The sequence below is a fragment of the Carcharodon carcharias genome, chromosome 2 (assembly GCF_017639515.1).
Source record: "Carcharodon carcharias isolate sCarCar2 chromosome 2, sCarCar2.pri, whole genome shotgun sequence".
Taxonomy (NCBI): Eukaryota; Metazoa; Chordata; class Chondrichthyes; order Lamniformes; family Lamnidae; genus Carcharodon; species Carcharodon carcharias.
Window position 1 is genome coordinate 231,050,753 of NC_054468.1, and position 24,331 is coordinate 231,075,083.

Sequence of the window (24,331 nt, forward strand, 5' to 3'; positions counted from 1 at the left end):
CAGCTTCAACAACACTCAAGAAACCTGACACCATCCAGGCCAAAGCAGCCCATCTGATTAGCACCCCATCCACCATCTTAAACATTCACTCCCTCCACTCAAACGCAAAGTGGCAGCAGTGTGTACTGTCTACAAGATGCACTGCAGCAACTCACCAAGGGTGCTTCAACAGCACCTTCCAACCCGTGACCTCTACTATCTAGAAGGACAGGGGCAGCAGATGCATGGGGACACCACCACTCGCAAGTTCCAAATCATCACCATCCTGACTTAGAAATATATCGCTGTTCCTTCATTATCGCTGGGTCAAAATCATGGCACTCCCTCCCTCACAGCGCTCTGGGTGTTCCTACAACACATAACCCGCAGGGGTTCAAGAAGGCAGCTCACCACCACCCTCTCAAGGACAATTAGGGATGGGCAGTGCTGGCCTATCCAATGCCACTCACATCCCTAAAAAAATGTAGCCTGACCAATACTGATTCTTCATCAAAATCACTAAACTGATGATCTGGTCATTATATCAATTGCTTTTGATCCCGCCCTGCTCTTTTGGCTGCTGTATTTTCCTGCATTACTTCAGTGATTATGTTTCAAAAGTACTACATTGGCTGTAAAGCATTTTGGGACATGCTGACAATATTAAAAGAAAGTTATAAAAATGCAATTTTCTTTCTTTCTTTCTTCTTCAGATCACAAGGAATAAAGAATGTTATTTGCCAGAAAATGTAAAAAGAAATCATTGAAAAAAACTTAACTGAAGAAATTGGAGATTTTCTACATAATTAATTGAGTTCCTGTACAATCACAAGAGCACATAGTCAAGAAAATGAATACAAGGTATTCAGCAGGAGGGAAGTCATATATCTGTGATAAATATGGGTACTAAAATACTGGGAGGTATAAACAGTAAGGCCCTCCGTTTAACATGAAACACGTCCAAAACTCACAACTACTTGATAGTTGTGACTCACGGCTCTTGTTTTGAAGACTACATGGGGGAATAATTTGTCTCTGCACTATTTCCAATAGAGTCACTAACCCATATTTTTACCCCTTTATATATCTTCACCAATTTTTAAGTGAAAGTGAAACAGTCAGCCAGATTGTTTTTAAAATAAGGAAGGAAGGAAGCTGACTGCTGGGGAATCTAGGCATAGGCTAAAGATCAATGAATGAAAGGCAAGGGACTGAATGACATGAAGCAAGACATGAAGCCAAGTCCCATGAGATGAGCAGCTCAGCCATTCCATGAGATAACTTTAGTTCCTGTCAGGACAGGGTGAGCTGTGGAAAGGGAAATTATTTAAGAACACCAGACCACAGTAAATCAGAGGAAATGTGACAGTGGATGAATATTCTGGAGTATTTTGAATCAGAAAATACTAATGCTGCCTTTTCTTTCAGTATGCTTACTGGGTGGCATATAGCCCTTGACAGGGTAGATCATACATCAGGAATCGATTTTACTATGGTAAAAGTGCAAGTTGCTGTTGCTTTGGTATTATCTGATCTTAGATGATCTGTTAATTAACTCAATGATCTCTGTAACATTTTCCACTTTTGATGAAAGATCATTTACCAAAACATTAACTATGTTTTTCTCTCCACAGATGCTGCCTGGGTGATTTTCAGCCTTTTCGGGTTTTCATTTCAGAATTTCAGCATTCATTTTGCTTTTGTTTATTAGTAATGATAATTCTGTTTCTTTTTCTCTATGTGTTCTTTAAAATGTAAATAAAAATCATAATTATTTTAGCCTGTCACAGCTCTACACTATGTGGTCTACTCCTTTGATTGAAGAATAAAATGCAATGTTTTGAAATCGCTCTGTGCCTGGGAGACTTAGCCACTGGGAGTATGTATTTACTTTGTATTTCAAGTACAGGTAAGAAATTTAGCTCTCTAGCACTTGTTTTTTGGGTGGTATGAAATCCCTTTGAGTTCTGCTATGGTGTTCATGACCCACACACACACTGTTCACACACACACACAGAATCACAGCGCAGAAGAGGCCAATTTGGCCCATCGAGTCTGCACTGACACATAGGGGAAAATCATGCCAGACACCGAAATGGTGAGGTATTAACATGTGCACAATGAATGACTGTTGGAAGTACACAGAGCAGGAAGATCATATATTGATCAGTGTGCTGCTTTGAGCCAGCAGTGCCAACACTCCAGTTAAGATCCTCTCTCAATCTCACACAGCTGAACACACATTCAGCAGCACTAATTAAAGAGATTATCAACTACTTACAGGTCAGTTTCTAGATTTATTTAAAGTTGCTGCTATTTGAACTGCGGCTCAGTTGATAGCACACTTATCTCTGCTTCACAAGGTCTTGGTTCAAGTCCCATCCAGAGCTGGAGGACAAAAATCAAGGCTGACACTCCAGTGCAGTACAGAGGAAGCACTGCACTGATGGAGTGCTGTATTTCAGGTGAAACATTAAACAAAGGCCCCCATCAGCCTGCTCAGGTGGTTGTAAAAGATCCCCTGGCATTATTTTGAAGAAAAGCAGGGGAGTTATCTCTGGTACCACAGCCAATAATTATCCCTCCATCAACATGACGAAAAACAAATTGTCTAATCATGACCACAATGCTGTTTGTGGGAGTTTGCAGAATGTACATGGGCTGCCATATTTCCTACATCTCAACAGTGACTATACATTTCTAAAAACTACTTCATTGGCTATAAAGCACTTTGAGACATCTAATGATCATGAGAAACACTATGGAAAGAATTTTCTGGTTGGGGAGCGGAGCTGGGGCCTGCTTGTCGACATGTAAAATGACGCGCGGTGACGTTGGGCAGGTGTCCCGATGTCACCGCGCATCATTTAGATTTTCAGTTCAGCGGGCACGCAGCCGAGTCCAGTAGCCCCGGCGGCCATGGTATTTTTCATGGAACCTCATCCACGGGCAGGTTGAGGTTTCATGAAGTGTTTAAAAATTCAATAAAAATTTTCAAAAAAATTCATTGACATGTCCCAGCTCACGTGACACCGTCACATGAGGGGACATGTTTTAAAAGTTTTTAATTTCTTTATTCAGATGGTTAAAAGTTAAACAAATCTCCCTGAGGCACCTCTGTGCCTCAGGAAGATTTCTGAGCTCTTTCGCGGGCACGCACAAAAGAACACAGGCCTCGACTCAGGGAATCCACTCCCCCCGCCCACACACACAGGGAGCGCTCAGCGCTTCCGGGCGAGCATCACGCTGGGCGGACCTTAACTGGCCCCGCCCACGTAAAATGGCGGCGTGGCCCCGATCAGGTTCGTGCCCACCCTGGCCTGCCCTTGCACAACCCCCCCCAACGGGGGAAAATTTCTGTCCTATGTAACTCAAGTCTTTCTTTCGTTTTCTATGGGAAGAATTTCCCCCCTGTCGGGGAGCAAGTGCAGGAGTGGGTGCAGGCAGGCGTGCTTCCGATTGCCGGTGTGCCGCCATTTTAAGCGCTTCCTTTGTGGACGGTGGGGGGTGGGGGGGGGGGGGGGTCCCTCAGCTAGGAGTGGGCTCTTTCGCAGCCTCAGGCAGATCGGCTCAGAATTAAAACTTTGAGGGCAAATGTTGAAAACGTTTCCCTGGCATGTCCCCTCGTGTGACACTGGGACATGTCCATCATTTTAACTCAAACATTTATTAAATATTTACAAACCCTCATGAAACCTCATCCCGCCCATGGATGAGGTTTTGTGCTTTTTCTGACGCCCGCCAGGGCTCCCGGCCTGCCCACCCACCAACATTAAGAGCAGGTCCATTAATTATGTTAATGACTTTTTAAATGGCCTCAATAGGCCATTGACAGGCCGTCGGGCGCACAGCTGATTCGGCTGCGCCCCCACCGACCTGAAAATGGAAATGACGCGGGGTGGTGTCGGGAGTTCTGCCCAACGTCATCCCGCATCATTTTACGCATAGGCGAGCAGGCCCTGCCCCCTGTTTGCTGACCTAAAGATCCTGCCCTATGATTCTATAAGTGTTTGGTGCTCTCTATAGATGTTTCAAATTGCAAAATTCTATAGGGAGCCTTTGGTAGGTGCGAAAATACTTTTTTTCTGACTTCAAGGCTTCTGCACAAGCCAACTGTGGCCAGACAGAATGAACAGAGACCTTGCAGAGCAGCACAACCTGCTAGAAGAGGGAGTGGAGGAGAACAGCTTTGGGTAGATGGCTATGTCTGGGGACACATTTTCAGTGAGGAACAGTGAGCGAGTCCTCTGCGGCAGGGTACGTATGCGTATGCATCCTCATCATCTGCTATCCTTTCCCTCTGCCATGGCTAACGGCCACTCATGCCCAGTTTCTCACCATGAGCAGAACCCATCTCTGTGCTAACCTTTAAAATATGCACAGTGCCCGAGCTGGGAGTTGCAAGTGTGAATTCGAGTGATGGTGCGTCTTTATCATCACTGTTCCCTTGCTGTTCCTCTGCTGTTTGGGCAAGGTTGAAGTTCTTGAGTATCTCAAAGGAGAAAGATGATGCAGGCTAGTTTTAATCAGTGCAAGTTAGCTTTACATGGCTCAAGCAAACTTTTATGATATTGGCTCCTACTGATGAGACTTGCTAATTAACAGTGTGGTCACCGCTGACTCAATGCTGAAATTACTCAAATCAGCTGGCAGCAAGAAATTGGCATACTGCCTGCACTGCAATGAACGAGAGCGACTATCCAAATTAGCCTCCCATGAACTTCAAGCATGTAATTTAGTGAAACTTTCCAATAGTTCCTACACAACAATAGTAATATTTCAATAGCACGCCAACGGTTGTCAAGCTCTTTGGGATATCCTGGAATTGTGAAAGACACAATATAATACAAGTTCTTTTGCTTCTTTCATTAAGTAGGACAACAATTGGCCCTGGTTCCCTAAACCTCCACAAGAACAGGTCAGATAAAATGCAAAGCCTGCAGATGGTAAGCAACAAAGTCCAATTACAAGAATTGTTAAGAAATTTGTGAAAGGAAATATGGTACTTCAACAACTAAAAGGTTACACTTTGCAACATTTGGAAAACACTGTGGGAGAAATTAGTACGCATTTCAAAGGATGAGTCTGACAGGAAAATGAGAACATCTGTGTCCGGTATTAACTCCTCAGAACAGAAAGGACCAAGGTCACTCTCAGCTAAGGCAGCAACTGATGTGCTGCAGTTGGCCACAATATCTCTGGATTAGGCAGGGATTATAAAATGACCTAGATTCACCTGCTTGATTGCTACACAGTAACCCATACTGGGTAATCTACAGAATCCATTGAGGCACGGCTGTCAGGATTCTGTGCTTGTTGCCTATGCTCATGTCCGAATAAAGGCAAGTTGAGACATGGCATTGCAGTGTGTGCCAGGGCACATGAACCCATGCCCCAATGAGAGGCAGCACCTTCAAAAGCTGAAGAGTGAAGATCAGAACAATTGCTGCCAGAACATAAAATTGTGAGACAGCCTACACTACTTGTCCAGAGGTTACATTCCAGCAAACTGACACCCCAATGATTCAAGGCAACATAGCGATGTATTCACAAATATATAAACACGCTGCACCAAGGGGGGAATTAAAAAGTCATCAGCCGTATAAAAGACAAATAAACACTGACCTTGTGGAAATTTCCATAAAAGAGTTTCTTCACATCTTCATTGTCAAACGTGATGGTCTGAGACTCTCCTCTCTCATCCTTGTTGAAGTATGACAGTGTTTTACTGTTGCCTATGGTTTGGGGGAGAAACATTAATAGGTGTTATTTTGTTATCGTGTATTAAGTGATAAGCACTCCCTATTGAATTATTCCATCTTTTAACTGTACAGGGAGAGTGTTCAGTATGATGAAAACTTTAAAACACCAGGAGAGACTGGTAGGAAATTGGTAAATGACATTCAGGCAGACTCTGTATACAGAGAGTATTTAATTATTGAAATAAGTTTAATCAAAGGGCCGTGGAATAGTAAAATTGAGATCTGGGGAGAGAAGGGAATTAATGAATGTGGGTCGGTGGGATAGATAGATTTTTGTTAGGTAAGACATCAAGGGATACGGAAATAAGGCAAATTAAGGGAATTAAGATACAGCTCTGCCATGATTTAATTGAATGGCAGAGTAGCCTCAAGGAGCTGACATCCTAATCCTAATCCTGTCCCTGTGTTCTAAGAAGCACTGAACATCTGGGACCAAATGGCTTTCTTGGGATAGAAGCTCCCTAAGTGCTCCTTGGATCTCATGCCATCCTTGGATTTCAGAATTTGGTAGGTTTGGCTAAATGCAGCCAAGAAATGAATTTTAAACAAGGATGGGAACTTGTAAATCCCAATACAGAAACTGGTTAAGTTAAATTCAATTTGGGAAAATTTACTGACTATTGTGTGAACCCAACTGGTTCACTAAAATCCTTCAGTGAGCACTAATCTGACGCCCCAGCCTAGTCTGTTCTTGACACGTAGTAGTTATAACGGGGGACTTTATTTACTGGAACGTGGACTGGGGCAGTGGTAGTGTAAAGGGCGGAGAGGGCAAGAGTTACTAGATTGTGTTCAGGAGAATTTTCTACATCAGTATGTGTCCAATCCAACAAGAAAAGATGCACTGATGGACCTGGTTCTTGGAGATGAGGTGGGCCAAGTAGGTCAAGTGTCATTGGGGGAACAGTTAGGAGACAGTGACATTTAGGATGATGATAGAAAAGGACGATAGACAATCCAGAATAAGAATAATTAACTAGAGAAGAGCCGACTTCAATGGGGCAAGATCAAAGCTGGGCCAGATAGACTGGAACGAAAGATTGGCAGGAAAAGCTAGCTGAACAATGGGCTATCTTCTAAAAAGAATTGGTTCAGGCACAGTCAAGGTATATTCCATCAAAAGGGAAAGGTAGGGCAAACAAATCTAGAGCTCCCTGGATGAAAAGGGAGACTGAAAGTAAGTTAAAGAAGAAAAAGTGTGCTTATGACAGGTGTCAGGTAGAAAATACAATTGAGAACCAAGAGGAAAACAGAAGGTTCAAAGGGGAGATGAAAAAGCATATTAGAGAAGCGAAGAGGGGTTATGAGAAAAGACTGCCAGCTAACATAAAGGTGAGTCCCAATGTATTCTATAGACACATAGATAGTAAAAAGCTGATAAAAGAAGGAATAGGGCCGATTAGGAGCCTAAAAGGGAATTTACACATGGAAGAAGGGGCCATGGATGAGTTATTAAATGAATACTTTACATCCGCCTTTACCAAGGAGGTAGATGCTACCCAGGCCATGGTGACAGGCTAAGAAACTCTGTCACTGGAAGGATTCAAAATTGACAAGGAGGAAGTGTTGAATAGGCTGTCAGTACTTAAACTTGATAAGGTACCAGGACCAGATGAGATACATCCAAAGATTTTGAAGGAAGTGAGAGTAGAAATTGCAGGGGCACCGGCCTTATTCTTTCAGTCTACCCTAGACTCAGGGGTGGTACCAGAGGACTGGAGAATTGTACACATTATGCCTTTCTTCAAAAAGGTTGTAAGGGTAAGCCCAGCAATTACAGACCAGTCAGTTTAATTTCAGTGGTGGGCAGGTTCCTAGAAATAATTATTCGAGATAGAATTAATAGTCACATAAAAAAATATGGGTTGATAAGGAAGAGCCAGCATGGATTTCTAAAGAGGAAATCATGTTTAACTAACTTGCTGGAGTTTTTTGAAAAGCTAACAGAAAAGGTCGATGAGGCCAATGCTATTGATGTGGTGTACATAGACTTTGAAAAGGCATTTGACACAGTGCCACACAACAAACTTGTGAGAAAAGTTACTGCTCATGGAATAAAAGGGACAGTATCAACATAGATACAAAATTGGCTGAAAAATAGGAAGCAGGGAGTAATAGTCAATGGATATTTTTCAGGCCGGAGGAGGGTGTGTAGTGGAGTTCCCCAGGGGTCGGTATTGGGATCCTTGCTTTTCCTGATAGATGTTAATGATCTAGATCTTGGTATACAGGAGACAATTTCAAAGTTTGCAGATGATACGAAGCTTGGGAGTGTTGTGAACTGCGAGGAGGATGGCGTGGAACTTCAAGAGGATGTAGACAAGTTGGTGGAGTGGGCAGATAGTTGTCAGATGAGGTTTAATGCGGAGAAGTGTGAGGTGATATATTTGGTAGGAGGAACATGGACAGACAATATAAAATAAGGGGTGTAATTTTGAAGGGGGCGCAGGAGCAGAAAGACTTGTGTATATATGTGCATAGGATCATTGAAGGTGGCAGGAGAGGTGGAGAGAGCAGTTAATAAGGCATATAATATCCTGGAAAAACTCAGCGGGTCTGGCAGCATCGGCGGAGAAGAAAAGAATTGACGTTTCGAGTCCTCATGACCCTTCGACAGAACTTGAGTTCGAGTCCAAGAAAGAGTTGAAATATAAGCTGGTTTAAGGTGTGTGTGTGGGGGGCGGAGAGATAGAGAGAGAGAGAGGTGGCGGGGGGGGAGCTGTGTGGTTGTAGGGACAAACAAGCAGTGATAGAAGCAGATCATCAAAAGATGTCAATGACAATAGTACAATAGAACACATAGGTGTTAAAGTTAAAGTTGGTGATATTATCTAAACGAATGTGCTAATTAAGCATGGATGGTAGGGCACTCAAGGTATAGCTCTAGTGGGGGTTTTTTTATATAATGCAAATAAGTGGGAAAAGGAAAATCTTTATAATTTATTGGAAAAAAAAGGAAGGGGGAAACAGAAAGGGGGTGGGGATGGGGGAGGGAGCTCACGACCTAAAGTTGTTGAATTCAATATTCAGTCCGGAAGGCTGTAAAGTCCCTAGTCAGAAGATGAGGTGCTATTCCTCCAGTTTGCGTTGGGCTTCACTGGAACAATGCAGCCATCCAAGGACAGACATGTGGGCAAGAGAGCAGGGTGGAGTGTTAAAATGGCAAGCGACAGGGAGGTTTGGGTCATTCTTGCGGATAGACCGCAGGTGTTCTGCAAAGCGGTCGCCCAGTTTACGTTTGGTCTCTCCAATGTAGAGGAGACCACATTGGGAGCAACGAATGCAGTAGACTAAGTTGGGGGAAATGCAAGTGAAATGCTGCTTCACTTGAAAGGAGTGTTTGGGTCCTTGGACGGTGAGGAGAGAGGTAGTGAAGGGGCAGGTGTTGCATCTTTTGCGTGGGCATGGGGTGGTGCCATAGGAGGGGGTTGAGGAGTAGGGGGTGATGGAGGAGTGGACCAGGGTGACACCTGGTGTGGTCTCCTCTACATTGGAGAGACCAAACGTAAACTGGGCGACCGCTTTGCAGAACACCTGCGGTCTGTCCGCAAGAATGACCCAAACCTCCCTGTCGCTTGCCATTTTAACACTCCACCCTGCTCTCTTGCCCACATGTCTGTCCTTGGCTTGCTGCATTGTTCCAGTGAAGCCCAACGTAAACTGGAGGAACAACACCTCATCTTCCAACTAGGCACTTTACAGCCTTCCGGACTGAATATTGAATTCAACAACTTTAGGTCGTGAGCTCCCTCCCCCATCCCCACCCCCTTTCTGTTTCCCCCTTCCTTTTTTTTCCAATAAATTATAAAGATTTTCCTTTTCCCACTTATTTCCATTATATAAAAAAAAAACCCCACTAGAGCTATACCTTGAGTGCCCTACCATCCATTCTTAATTAGCACATTCGTTTAGATAATATCACCAACTTTAACTTTAACACCTATGTGTTCTATTGTACTATTGACAACTTTTGATGATCTGCTTCTATCACTGCTTGTTTGTCCCTACAACCACACAGCCACCCCCCCCGCTACCTCTCTCTCTCTCTATCTCTCCGCCCCCCACACACACACCTTAAACCAGCTTATGTTTCAACTCTTTTTTGGACTCGAACTCAAGTTCTGTCGAAGGGTCATGAGGACTCAAAACGTCAACTCTTTTCTTCTCCGCCGATGCTGCCAGACCTGCTGAGTTTTTCCAGGTAATTCTGTTTTTGTTTTGGATTTCCAGCATCCGCAGTTTTTTTGTTTTTATATAGTATCCTGGGCTTCATTAATAGGAGAATAGAGTACAAGAGCAGGGAGGTTATGTTGAATTTACATAAGACACTCATTAGACCTCAGCTGGAATATTGTGTACAGTTCTGGGGGCCACATTATAGGAAGGATGTGAACACATTGGAGAGAGTGCAGAAGAGGTTTACAAGAATGGTTCCAGGGTTAAGAAACTTCAGCTATGAGGACAGATTGGAGAGGTTGGGACTGTTCTCCTTGGAGAGAAGAAGACTAAGAGGAGATTTGATAGAGATGTTCAAAATCATGAGGGGGCTGGACAGAGTAGATAGGGGGAAGCTGGTCCACTCATAAAAGGGTCAAGAATGAGAGGGTACAGATTTAAAGTGATTTGCAAAAGAAGCAAATGTGATGTGAGAAAATACTTTCTCACACGAGTGGTTCAGGTCTGGAATGTACTGCCTGGAATTGTGGTGGAGGCAGGTTCAATCGGGGCATTCAAGAGGGCATTAGATGATAATTTGAATAGAAACAACGTGCAAGGGTACATGGAAAAGGCAGGGCAATGGCACTGGGTCATAATGCTCATTTGGAGAGCCAGTGCAGACATGATGGGCTGAATGGCCTCCTTCTGTGCCATTAAAATTCTGTGATCTGTGATTCTATTTTAAAACATGCCTGGCAGGAGCACGTAAAATGCTACCCATGTGTCTGCCAATTAAAAAGAAAATCTAGGCAACTGTCAGGAATAAGGTAGTGCAGTGGATGTTGTGTACATGGATTTTAGCAAGGCATTTGACAAGGTCCCACGTGGCAGATTGGTCAGGAAAGTAAAAGCCCATGGGATTCAGGGTGATGTGGCAAACTGGATAAAAGGTTGGCTTTGTAACAGGAAACAAAGGGTAATGGTTGATGGATGCCCTTGCGAATGGAAAGTTGTCTCAAGTGATGTTCTACAGGGGTTGATGTTGGGGCCCTTGCTGTTTGTGTTATATGTTAATGATTTTGACGTGAACGTGGGGGCCACAATTGGGAAATTTTCAGATGACACAAAGATTGGCCAAATAGTGTAGAGGATAGCCATAATCTCCAAAACGATATAGATGGGTTGGTGGAGTGGGCAGTAAAGTGGAAGATGGATTTTAACTTGGAGAAGTGTGAGGTCATACATTTAGGGAGGTCAAACAGTTACAGGAATTACACAATAAATGGGAATATACTAAGAGGTGTAGATGAAGTGAGAGATCTTGGTGTACAAGTACACAAATCCCTGAAGGCAACAGTTCAAGTAGACAAGATTGTAAAGAAGGCATATGGAATGTTCTCCTTCATTGGCAGAGGTATAGAATATAAAAGTAAGGATATAATGTTGGAATTGTATAAAACACTGGTGAGGCCACAACTGGAGTATTGTGTGCAGTTCTGGTCACCACATTACAGGAAGGATGTAATAGCTCTGGAGAGAGTGCAAAGGAGGTTTACAAGAATGTTGCCAGGGTTAGAAAAGTGTAGTTATGAGGAGAGATTGGATAGGTTGCGGTTATTTTCCTTCGAACAAAGGTGGCTGAGAGGTGACTTGATTGAGGTGTACAAAATTATGAGGGGAATAGGTACAGTGGACAGGATAAAATTGTTTCCCTTGGTGGAGAATTCTAGAACCAGGGGGCATAGATTCAAGATAAGTGGCAGAAGGTGTAGGGAGGACATGAGGAAGAACTTTTTTAAGCAGAGGGTAGTGGGTGTCTGGAAGTCGCTGCCCAAGTTGGTGGTAGAGGCAGAAACTCTAAACTCTTTTTAAAAGTACCTGGATCTGTTCCTTAAGTGCTGTAAGCTGCAGGGGTATGGGCCAGGTGGAGGAAGGTGGGATTAGAAAGGGCACCTGGGTGTCCTCGAGCTGGCATGGACAAGATGGGCCGAATGGCCTCCTTCTGCGCTGTAATTTTTCTATGGTTCCATGAGGAAAGGTCCTGTGTCTCAGCAGAGACCCACAGCTCTAATATCCAACCACTGACAACTAATGGTTTGTGTATTAGGAAGCACAGCTCACCATCTAGAAGTACTCCAACTTCTGGCTTGTAATCTTGGTCCGTGATCTGCCAAATGGCAAAAGCCTCAGAGGTAGTTGTTGGAAGGAGGCGGAAGAGCATCATGATGGTATAGGTTGATGGCAGGCCATCAGGGTGAACTTCTCTGTTTGATAATAAAAGACATTTTGTTGACCAACCATGGGGTAAATAATAAATGAAAGACTTGGATTGCTACAGCACATTATTATATCTTTCGGCAATGTTCACATACAATTAGTTAATTTTGAGTCACCATAAGTACTGTTGGAAATGGAGAGGAAGTTAATTATTTTGGTTTTGACCCTCCTGGACTTGTCTGATTATTTCTAAGGAAGTCACAGAGGAATTTCTGACTGAGCAGCCCTCATTTGGTAACAAATCTATTAAGATTTGGGGGAGCTGGGACATGGGGGCATGATTCAACAAAAAGATGGGGAAAGTGAACGTGGACATTATAGTCTCTGTTTCTCTTGGTGGAGAGTTTTCTCCCCGGCAGGGGGTTCAGCGGGCACGCCGCCATTTTATGTGGGCGGTCCAATTAAGGCCCGCCCAGCGTGACGCACACCCGGAAGCTCTGAGCGCTCCCTGTGTGGGCTGGGGGAGCAGGCTGAGTCAGGGCCTGCAGAAATCTCCCTGAAGCACAGAGCTACCTCAGGGAGATTAGTTTGATTTTTAAGACATGTCCCGTCATGTGGCAGTGTCACATGAGCTGGGACATATCAATGAACTTCAATAAAAACTTTCATTGAATTTATAAACACTTCATGAAACCTCATCCCGCCTGCCCGCCAACCTTAAGGTAACCATTAAGTATTTCAATTGATATTTAAATGGCCTTAATAAGCCTTGGACTGTTCGGCAGGGGTGCAGCTGACTCCGGTGCGTGTCCGCAGAACTGAAAATCGGAATGATGCGCTGTGACATCAGGACGCATGCCCAAGGTCACCTTGCATCATTTTACACATCGATGAGCGGGGCCTGTCCCCACTCACTGACCCCAAGATTCTGACCTTGGTTACGTAACATAGGCCAGACCATTTGCCATTTTGTCACGAACAAGATTGTGAAAAAACATAATAAATTAATCTCTGATGGTTCAGAAATATTGGCTAAGACAGCAGAATCGCACAATAACTTACATTTATTTAGCACCGTTAATGTAGGAAAAAGTCACACGGTACATTATGGAAGTATATTTTGGATAAAAACTAACCACAAGCCAAAGGAGGAGATATTTCTCCTTCAATGGGATATTTAACAGGAATCCATGTACAAACATATGAGCCTTCAGTTTTTCCAAAAAATATCTGTTAAACTGCAGCACTCCCTCAGTACTGCACTGGAGTGTCAACTTTGATAATGTGCTCAAGCTTTGATATCCATCATACACATGGGGCAGAATTTTGCCGTCGGCGAGCAGGGAGCGGGGCCCGCTCGCTGACGGGTAAAATGATGTGGGATGATGTCAGGCAGAACCCCCGATGTCATCCCGGCCCATTTAAATTTTCAGGAATGTGGGGGCGCAGCAAAATCAGCTATGCGCCCGGCGACCTGTCAATAGCCCATTGAGGCCATTGACAGGATCATTTCAACAATTAAAGCACCTGCCCGTCCAACCTTAAGGCTGGCGGGCAGTCCAGGAGCCCCGGCGGGAACTAGATAAAACATGAAAGCTCATCCACTGGCGGGATGAGGCTTCATATAGGGTTTTAAAAAGTTTAATAAACTTATTATGTAAATTATGAACATGTCACATGAGGGGGACATGTTAGGGAATTTTTTTTTTCTATTTTTCATATTTTTTAAAGTGTCAACGATCTCCCTGAGGCAGCACTCAGCCTCAGGGAGATGTGCGCTCTTTTGTGCGCATGTGCGAAAGAGCACACTCTCGCATTTGGGGAATCTCCCCTCACCCGCACAGGGAGCGCATAGCACTTCCCGCCGGACGTCACGTTGGGCGGGCCTTAATTGGCCTGTCCACGTAAAATGGCAGCAGGGCCCACTTTTCTGGCGGGGATCGGCTCCCTGCCCGCCAGAGATTGGGTCGGGCCCGCCCGACAGGCAGAATATCCTGCCCGTGGTGAAGTATATAAATCCTTCTGGTTATGATTGCCAAATTACGTGGGGTTTCCATGGAGATTTGTTTCGAGCAAAATATTTTTCTTCCAAAATTCTCAAATTGGCGAAAATAGCAAGTATGAAATACTGCCATGTTTTACCCTTGTATCTATTCATGTAAATTCGCAAATTGGGAGAGATTGCATGGTATGTACAGTGAAAGGAAAGCTCTAGCTAAAGTATATTAGTGCATCACTTCAATCTTGAACAGATGAAATTATGACAATTTTGTTTAAATTTCAGGATACACACCTCTACCTTCCTCTCAATTCCCTTGTTTACTTGAAGCTGCAGTGCAATTGTGGCTGAGAATGAGAAACAGGCCATTCAGTCCATGATGTCTAGACTAGTGCCTTTCTTCATATAATTTTCACTTTCCTGTTTGCTCACACCATCCTTTCATATCCTTTTTCTTCAAGTAAAAAAAATCCTTTGGAAAGGAGTTTATAGACTCTGCATCAAAGGAAAAGTTTTTTGCAGAAAATTCCATAATCTAAGCAGCTGCCTAGAGGATATTGAAAACCTCAACTCCCAATAGGCTTTTAAAGCTGTGAATGGAAAAGATATGACCTCAGTATAATGTCTCATCTGAAGAACACACTCATAATGCAGTGCTCCCTCAGTGCTGCACTGAAGTGTCAATCTACACTGTGTGCTCAAGTCTCTGAAGTGGAGCTAAAGCCACCAGCTTCTGACTCACCAGTCAAGTGTGCTATCAACTAGGTCAAGCTGTATGCATCTCTATTTGTTGGCTATTTTCCCTTTAATACAATGTGTTTTAATACTTGCAGCGTGCCTTTTAACTGGCTTATCAAATGCCTTCTGAAAATCCATATATACAACATCGCCATTCCAGAGACCTTGGCCAGGAATTTCCCCCTCGGTGATTTGGGGGCGGGGCCCATTCACCAAGGGGAAAATGACGCGGGATGACATCGGGAGGAATCCCCGGCCCATTTAAATTTTTAGGAAGGCGGGTGGACAGCAAAATCAGCTGTCCACCCACCGACCTGTCAGTGGGCCAATTGAGGCCATTGACAGGCTAATTAAAGTAATTAAAGCCCTGCCCGTCCAACCTTAAGGCTGGCGGGCAGGCCAGGAGCCCCAGCGGGCTCCAGACTATTCATGAAACTTCATCCACTGGCTGGATGAAGTTTCATGTCCATTTTGTAAAAAATGAATAAAGTTTATGTGTTCTTTATTAACATGTCCCATCTCGTGTGACATTGTCACATCAGGGGGACATGTTAATAATTTTTTAATGTTTCTATTTTTAAAGTTTTTTTCCACTGTCAGTATTCTCCCTGAGACTGGACTTTGCCTCAGGCAGAAGTGCGCTCTTTTGCAATTTGACAGTTGGGGATTCTCCCAGCCCGCCCCCCGGAACAGGAAGTGCATAGCGCTCCTTGTCGAGGATTCCACTGGGCAGGCCTTAACTGGTCCACCCACTTTAAATGGCGGCAGGCCCCGTTTCAGTGACAGGGGTCAGCTGGCCGCCCGCCGCTGAGCCGGTGGGGTCTGCACGCCATCCGAGGGCAAGATTCTGCCCCTTGTATAATCTACGCAACAATGAACTCTACCCCACTAGTTGATCTCCTGTGAGTAATAGTTTGATTTCCTGAGAGTAACTTCTGCATAATAATCCCATAACTACTGACAATCAAGCAAGTCGGATATCTAATAGGTTGAATCTATCTTGTGAAAACTTTTAAGATATTCATCCATCCAACCAAGTGCACTATTCAACTGTGATCTGCTGCCTTCCACAGGCAATAATCAACCTCAAACCCTCTTTGCTACTGGCGGTGAAATGCCCAGATTTTGTGGTTATAATGGCAACAAAACTGTCAGTGTTCACTGTCATTACCAACTTCTTATGTCTGCAAATATGCAATTAAACATAGGAATCCAAAATTGTCAGTGATTTCCTGATTCTTCACATTTCTACAGAGTGCATGGTTGAAATCCCCACAGATGGCAATCTTTAGAAACTGGTGAATAGATGAAAACTTCCTCATTGTTAATGGGCTGTAACTGGTTTTTTTATGGTTTACTAAGTCATAACTACTACATAACTCTCTAGTCCTGGAATGCTAATTTTTACATTTGTTAATGTCCATTATGATAGAAATTCCATAGCTTTTTAACAAAATATTTTTTCAAGTGCGTTTATAATATTTCATCTTCTAAAGATGCATGCCCCAATCTTTATTTTGCTCTCTGTAAAATTGTTAAAAAAAAGATAATCAAGTCCATTTTACTTAGTTTGCTGCCTGTGGGAATTCTTTAATGTGATTGGCTGTTCAACCTGCCTGCTGTCATCACTGATACTGGATCATTGATTTGATTTCCCTTGATTTGATGCCAGGTTCAAACTAACATCAGAAAAGGTGAAATCTATGCCACAGATATCACTAGGGGAAAAATTTTCCTGCTGTCGGTTGGGGGGGGGGGGGCGCGGGTGGAGTGCAAGAGTGGGCATGCCTCCAATCGGCGCCCCTGATTGGGGGTGGGCCGCCATTTTACGTGGGCAGGCCAATGAAGGGCGCCCAGCGTGACGTCCACCAGGAAGTGCTATGTGCTCCCTGTGCAGGGGGGAGGGGGTGGGGGGGAAGGGAGCAGATTCCATCAGCCGGGAGAATGCTGTTTCGCGCATGTGCATGAAAGAGCACACAGATCTCCCTGAGGCTAAGGGCAGCCTCAGGGAGATGAGCTCAGAATTAAAATTTGTAATACAAATGATAGAAAAATTTCCCTGACATGTCCCCTCATGTGACACTGTTGGGACACATCCATTACTTTTATTGAAACCTTTTCTAAAAATTTAAATACCCTCATGAAACCTCATCCCGCCCGTGAATGAGGTTTCATGCTTTTTCCGAAGCCCGCCAGGGCTCCTGGCCTGCCCGCCAACCTTAAGGTTGGACGGGCAGGTCCATTAATGACTTGAATTAGTTTTTCAATGGCCTCAATAGACCTTTGACAGGTTGGCGGGCGCGCAGCTGACTCGGCTGCGACCCCGCCGACCTGATAATGGAAATGACGCAGGCTGATGTCGGGAGTTCCACCCAAAGTCATCCCGTGTCATTTTACATGTCTGCAAGTGGGCCCTGCCCCTGCTTGCCAACCGGAAGACCCTGCCCTAGATCTTTGTCGACATCTTTCTTTGAGGTAAGCAGTGAGCACTGTCACTTCGCTGCTGACTGCAAAATCTGGGCCATTAAGTATCATGGAGTATTTAATTGTTTCAGTCAATATTTTTCCCTAGTAAACTCAAATCTAACATTTGTAGGACTTAATCAACTCAAATTCAATCCTGTTGTTGGGTGAACTATATACAATGTTAAATGAGAGTAAAAGATTATGCAAAACTGAGCAGTTTAGAAGAAAAATAGGGTGGGTTGCCCCTATAGAGATATCAGAATCCTTGGCAAATCATTAAAATAATGCAAAATCTGAAGTTGAATATTCGTAGTAAATGTACAATTTCACTGAAGATTAAAACCCTTTCTCACATTTTCTATGTTTAGAGAGAAAAAGTGAAAAAAAAAGATTTGGGGAGAGTGAGAGAGGGAGCAAGTAAGAAAGACAGAGGGTCCTTGTTTGAGGATGAACTTTTGACAGTTTGATATAATTGGCCAAATATTAACTGTGGTAAACAATTGTTTTTTTTGCCTGATTGGTTAACCACTTGTCAATTATTGCAAGCCTTTTATTTAACATAATTGTGGATTTGGCTTACCCTAAGTATATCCCATCCACATTACTTTGTGCTAATTCACTAAATTTGGGGTATGTCGTGCCCACAATCTGTGCTCATCTTTTGGTGTGGATTCATCCTGTACAATCAAACATTTTCCTTTCACTTCCAAACATTTCAGTAAGATTGATGAATATTTCCTTTCTCTGTAACCATAACAGTGCTCTATGAAATGGGCTTGAGAAATCTTGAATCCCATCTCTAGTCATAGAATCATAGAGGACAGAAGGGGTCCATTTAGCCCATCATGCTAATGCCAGTTCTTTGAAAGAACTGCCCAGTTAGGTCACCCCACCCCCACCCCCATTCTTTCCCAATAGCTTTGCAAATGTTTCGTCTTCAATTATATAGCCAATTCCCTTTTATAAATTACTATTAAGTTTGTTTCACTGCCCTTTCAGGCAGTATATTCCAGGTCATAACAACTTGCTGCACAAAACATTTCTCCTCATCATCCCTCTGGTTCTTATGCCTATTATCTTAAATCTACAAAATTTTCTTTTAAAGTGCAGTGACCTACTGTTTTGAAGTGAAATATAGGGCTGGATTAAGTGGAACCCACTGGAACAGGAATGATGGCAGGTGGGGTCCAGGAGAAAGTCCGGATTCCCAACGTCAGGAAAACTATTCCAAATTAGGTTGAGGCAGGAAGAGCCTGATGTGGGAATCCTGCCCGCCAGCAGCAGGAAGGCAATTAGTCTCATTAATGTGCCACTTAAAGCCAATTATCCCTGAACCCAACAGAATTTAGTGGCGGCTCAGGGATTTAATGGGAGTTACACAACATCGGGAAGTGGGAGGATTGCTGAACGCCAGCCCCTGCCTTTGGCTCTGACCTCCCTGCTCTTCAGCAACCCTCTCTTCATGACATCGCCATCCCCCTCTCTCTCACTTGTTTCCTGGAATCTGGTTTCATTCCTGGGGCTGGGCCTCAGTGCATTACCAGTGGTTCTTCCAGCAATGGAGAGCTGCCGACCTTTGATTGGTCAGCAGCTCTCAGTAGCGGGATTTTCATCTTCCAGGGTCCTTAATCGCGTGGGAGGCTCAGTGCTGGCCAATGAAGTGCCTGACAGATACTTAATCGCATTGGGCCTCCCCCCTGGAACCACACAGGATTCCCAGTAGTTCTCCAATCTCGGGGGCGGTGGGGGGCCAGATCCATGTCGCTGGGACAAAATCATAGTAACCAGTTTTTGCATAACAAGATTACACAAAGAGCAATGAGATAAATTACCAGGTAATTTTTTTTTTGGAACTGTTGGTTGCTGAGGAGTGTTGTCCACAATACTGAGAGAACTCCCTACTCACTTTAAAATGGAGCTGCTTGAAATTCTCTCAAGGAGTAGACAAGGCTCTGGTTTAACATCTTATTGAAATGACAAGGTCTCCAAACAAGCTAGCACGCTCTCAGATCTTGCACTAGGATTAAGGTACAAATATATATCTGAGCCTAGACGTGGGGCTTGAAGCCATAGTCCTTTCTCCCAGAGGTGACAGTATTAGCAGTTGATAGGAACCTGTTGGGCTGAGTGGCCTGTTTTCTCTGTTGTAAATACCACAAAGAAAAGAGAATTTGAATTTAGCGCTCCTTCCAGAGTTAATCATTAGCATAGGAGGCCATTCAGCCCAATGTATTTCATGACTGCAAACACCCCAAAGTGCTTTACAGCCAATGAAGACCGTTTTAGAAGTGCAGTTATTGCTATAATGTTGGAAACATGGCAGCCAATTTATATTCAACTAGGTCCCACAACCAGCAATGTGATAACCAGATTATCCCTCAGTGCTGCACTAAAATGTTAGCCAAGGTTATATGCTGAAGCCTCTGGCATGGGACTTGAACTCACAACCTTCTGTCTCAGAGGTAAGAGTGTTACCTAGTGAGCCACAGCTGTGAGAGAGGAAGAGCTGGTCAGTGATAGCACCTGAACTTACATGGTAGGTTGAAGGAGATGTGCATCCTTATGCATGCTGTAAGATGTATAGCCATTGAAAGACCCTGGTCCTGTAGAAACTCCTGCAACAGATGCAGCATCCTTCTCTGTCAGATTGAATGACTCCAGCATCCTGTAACCTTTAGAATAGGAAAACACATGATTATCTGTTAGGCATTCTCATTTCTCTTAACTGGTGTAAAGAAAATGTTCCTTTCACGTTGGGTGAACAACTCAATGGCCTGCTGGTTCAAGAAGACCCTAATTGTTTACTCGCCAGTCGGGGAACTACATCCACTTCAGCTGCCAGACATTTCTCCAGAGTTGCTCCTGCATTCACAACTATACTGGAGATGCGCCAGAAGTCCCTCCAACAACCCTACCCCTCCCCCCAACCTTTGGATGACCCTATGCAAAACATCTTTCTGAGCTATACAATTTAACTTTATATCTAAAGTATATCATAGCTGCAAGCACATAATGGCAATTTTATGAGGATGAAACATTTATTAGGCCTACTTATTGAATTGTAATTGACAAGGAAAATAAACTGTTACTCTTACTCATTCTTTCCTAATACATAAACTCAAATCCATGATTACTGAGTTCCTAAACTTGCCGGGGAAGAACAATCAGAGGAAGAGGGAGGAGCTTTGCAAAGACCTGAGAAAGGAGGAAAGCAAGAGTGTTAAAAAGGGTAAATAGTGGTAAGAATAGAGCGAGATGATGAGGTGAAAAAGAATGGGAAAAACAGGGAACGTGAGATGAAGATAGAATCAGGAGGAAATAATGGTAAGAATAGGGAGAAAGTTATGAGAAGGAGAGAAACAAATAAATAAATTAATAAGACATCACATGTTGAGAAGATGAAAGAGAAGAGAAAAAATAAATCAAGGAAGAGATGAAAAGCAGTTGAAGAGGGAACTAAGAGGGAGATATAGGTGAGGAGGAGAAAGAATGTTATAAATTGGAGAGAGGTGAGAAAGGAAAGAGAAGATGAGAAGAGCAGAACAATGAGAAAGGAAAAGACAGGATGGGGTTAGAGATAATGGGGAGACAGGTGAAAAGTGAAATAGGAAAAGTTAGACACAGGTGAGGAGGGGGAGAGAGAAAGAGTTTAGAAAGAGGAAAAGATGCGAGAGAGGAGAGAGAAGGATAGTTTATCCCAAACATGTAGAGTAAAAACAGCTTGTAATGACAAGCTATAATTAAAAAAAAGTAAACTAGCCATTTATCCAGTTTATGCAAATCACAATGAACATTCGATTCCAGGTCACAATCCTCCAAACTTCAGTGTAATTCTTTTATAGTGTGATTATGACAGATTTGGAGAAACTTCAGTGCAATTCTTTTATAGTGTGATTATGACAGATTTGGAGCAAGAGCAGTGGTGGCTTCAACGTGTCCCTTACCTGGCGTAGTAAATCCATTGAGATAAATCAACGGGCAAGCTGCAATGTGACAAAGAATAGAAAAATTAACAGAGAAGAAAAACAAATTTTTCAAAAGGACATGCATACTAACTTCATCATTAATTCACCAGTTAAACATTTCCTCGTATGCACCTTGTAGGGAAAGAGGGAGTTTATTTTCTTTGCTATTGCTTCACTTAAGTCTGATTCATTGGATGGTGGGGTTGAATTTCTGCAGGGATTCCCCAAGTCATTAGCAACAATTTTGATTATGAACTCTTTCTCCAGGATTTCCCACAGATCCCCTGCTGAAGTGATGGGGGATCCATGGAGAGACGTCCCATGGAGTTGCAACCCTCATATCTCCTTTAACAGCAAGTGAGCTCCACAGTAGTAATAACAAATTTCATCTTCATATGTTCAAAAGAAAAAGACTTGGTGGGTAAATGCATCTGGTGATTTAATACTGAACCACATAGAGTAGGAAGGTCCCTGTTTTTGAGCCCCGATCTGTGTTGATCTCATCTAGGGAGGAAGGGGTACTGAAATTAGCCTCAGGGTTCCTGGATTAGGGAGGAGGAGGCATTCAGTAATGTTCCTGATTGCAGCCCAGCGATGCCACCAATGGCATGTGATATTGGTCTTGGCTGTGACATGTTGTACAGTCAAATTAGTTTGCCAAAGTCGATAATGCACTTAAGTGAACTAATGGAGGTCTGATAGCACCCATCAATGCCTGGTCAGGATGAGTCAAACTGCTCAGCAGAGGGGAGAATAAAAACAACCTAAGATGCAGATTGTAGTTCAGCACTGATTGCAAACCACCAAGGGAAAAACAGCCCTATTAAAAATGAAGAATATGCTTGTTGCTAACATTAATCTTTTCATTGCAATGCACAGCTGGCTAATTACAGCAGCAAGAAAGCACTGTCATTTTCTGTTAAAGGAAGAACAGACATTAAAAAGGGTATGATTTCCAGAGACAGTCCAAGAAATGTCTCAAAATTTTCTCTCTAATTACGCATGGAATGTTAGCAGAACAGGATGACCGATTGAGACAGGATGAGGAAGAGCTGCATTGGGTCAACTTTCCCCCTCAGGCCCATCGGCAAAGAGGTGCTTCTTGCACAGCAGAGCTGGATGGAAGTGAATTTTCTGCCATCCTCCCCCTTCCTCAATGATATTTTTCTTACTGGCACTAATCCACATTGAGGTATGGTCCTACTGGTGTTAGCAGTCCTCTTCTACTTCAGGCAATTGCCTACAATTGTTGACGGGCTATTCCAATAAAGTTATTCCAAGAACCGCATTGTATGCTTCCATCTATTTTTCCACAGAAGCTGGAAGCTTTGTGGCCAATTCATTCAATAGTTGTTCCATTGATGCTGAGGGAGAGAGTAAACCAATAATGACAGGGATGGAAATTACTCACTAGAAGTAGCCGTTTCACAAAGGAAGGTGATGAGTTCATCCTGAATCTTTTCGAAAGCATCAAAATCGTCCACAATGAAGAGATGCCTTTCGCTGGGTTTGCTGCCAATGTTCTTCAGCTCAATAAGATCAATGTCAGCCACCCCCACGACAAACACACTATAACCTGTAAGGATGACAAAAGCAGATACTTTCAGGTTAAGAGATTGTCAGCAGTTACCATCAAGTTGTAATTAGGAACATCGGAATTGCTGGGCAAAAATTAAATCAAAGTTCCATTGAGTCCTCCAACTCAATATCCCGGTAGTTACGTGATACATAATACATTTTGTTGACTAACCATAACAATTATGAATTAATCTACAACAGACCCAGACATGAGGTAAGCTTTGGGAACCATGGGTCCAAGTTCACCTCCTCCTCTGAAGCTACAGGACATTCAGCACATGTCTTATCTCAAATTACTCATATGCTGTATCCCAAAATATTCTATTCTGACTGATTGGTTAAAAAGGTCTCATCAGTTCCACCATGGGCTCCATCAGCAAGATGGGACTTATGGGAAGCCATGCTGAGAATTCAAATTCATCGGTCATACATGACTGGCGGGGCTTGACCTACAAGAATGCACATTAAACTGAAGGTGCTTTTGGTCAGTGAAAGAAACCATTTTGTCTGTCACCCTGAGCATAAACATGAATCCATAAATGTCCCAATGGGGAGATGGTCACCAGCTGGTATAAGGAAAGAACTAATGTGTCCCTACATCCCGAATCTGATTACAATCAGACACCAAGGAGATAAAGCAGGTGTGTTAACACATGAAGGTTGTGCACTCAATTAGGAAGAGTAAAAAATGGGCAACAGTAAAGTGTCTTGAATCCTTATTATTCATAAATTTGTTATTTAAATCATGATTCCAGCACCATGAAATAGCAATTATTAACTATTAAGTTTAATTATCAAATTATTAATTAGATGGTCCATTTATTGGTGTACAGTGTGATCCTCTGTTTTCAATTGTTTGTCCCTTTTAATTTGCCCTTTCCTCTACTTCAACGCCCCCCTAGATTAATACACACCGTGATCCGTACTTCAAACTCTCAGTCACCTTATACATGACTGGTGGGGAGGGAAGGGAGGATTTAAATCTAACTTATGTTCCTCATGCAGTCATTTTGTACCACTTGCTGAAAATGTTTCAATGTTTAAATCTTTTAGGTCGAGTTTATTTGCTGATTCATATGGTTAATTATTTGATGAATGGCTGAGAGATTGAATGGCTTAGGTAAGTAGACATTCTCCCAGTTATTTCCTAGCATTGATAATTTTTATATGAAAATACAGAGATCATTCATATATGTCAGTGACAAAAAGTTGCTGGCATATCTCCTGGCAAAGTTGGATGTTAATCACTTGCACGACGATGCACAAAATGGGAATGACATCAGCTACAAAAGAATGAAAGACGCCAATGTATCCAAATACATCTATGCTCCCCGTCAATAAAGGTGCAATTTTGCACCATTTTAACATGGAAGATGTGCTGGTGACTTTTACCTTTCCCTATGCCAGTGACACTCAGTACATAGGGGTGAAATTGATCAGCGCCAGCACTCTGAGACAGGCTCATAGCA

At 43.2% G+C, this 24,331-nt stretch overlaps 1 protein-coding gene across 2 annotated transcripts in view; it reads right to left on the reverse strand.

Annotated features, from left to right (window-relative positions):
* LOC121289991 (collagen alpha-1(XII) chain-like) overlaps window positions 1-24,331 on the reverse strand; it is a 278,622-nt gene that overhangs the window by 85,267 nt on the left and 169,024 nt on the right. For both annotated transcript variants that reach the window (XM_041210101.1, XM_041210090.1), the window contains 5 exons: window positions 22,696-22,860; window positions 21,264-21,302; window positions 19,853-19,991; window positions 12,021-12,163; window positions 5,605-5,714 (listed from right to left, as the gene is read on the reverse strand). In XM_041210101.1, the coding sequence (XP_041066035.1) occupies window positions 5,605-5,714; window positions 12,021-12,163; window positions 19,853-19,991; window positions 21,264-21,302; window positions 22,696-22,860 (596 nt within the window). The remainder of the gene's footprint in view (window positions 1-5,604; window positions 5,715-12,020; window positions 12,164-19,852; window positions 19,992-21,263; window positions 21,303-22,695; window positions 22,861-24,331) is intronic.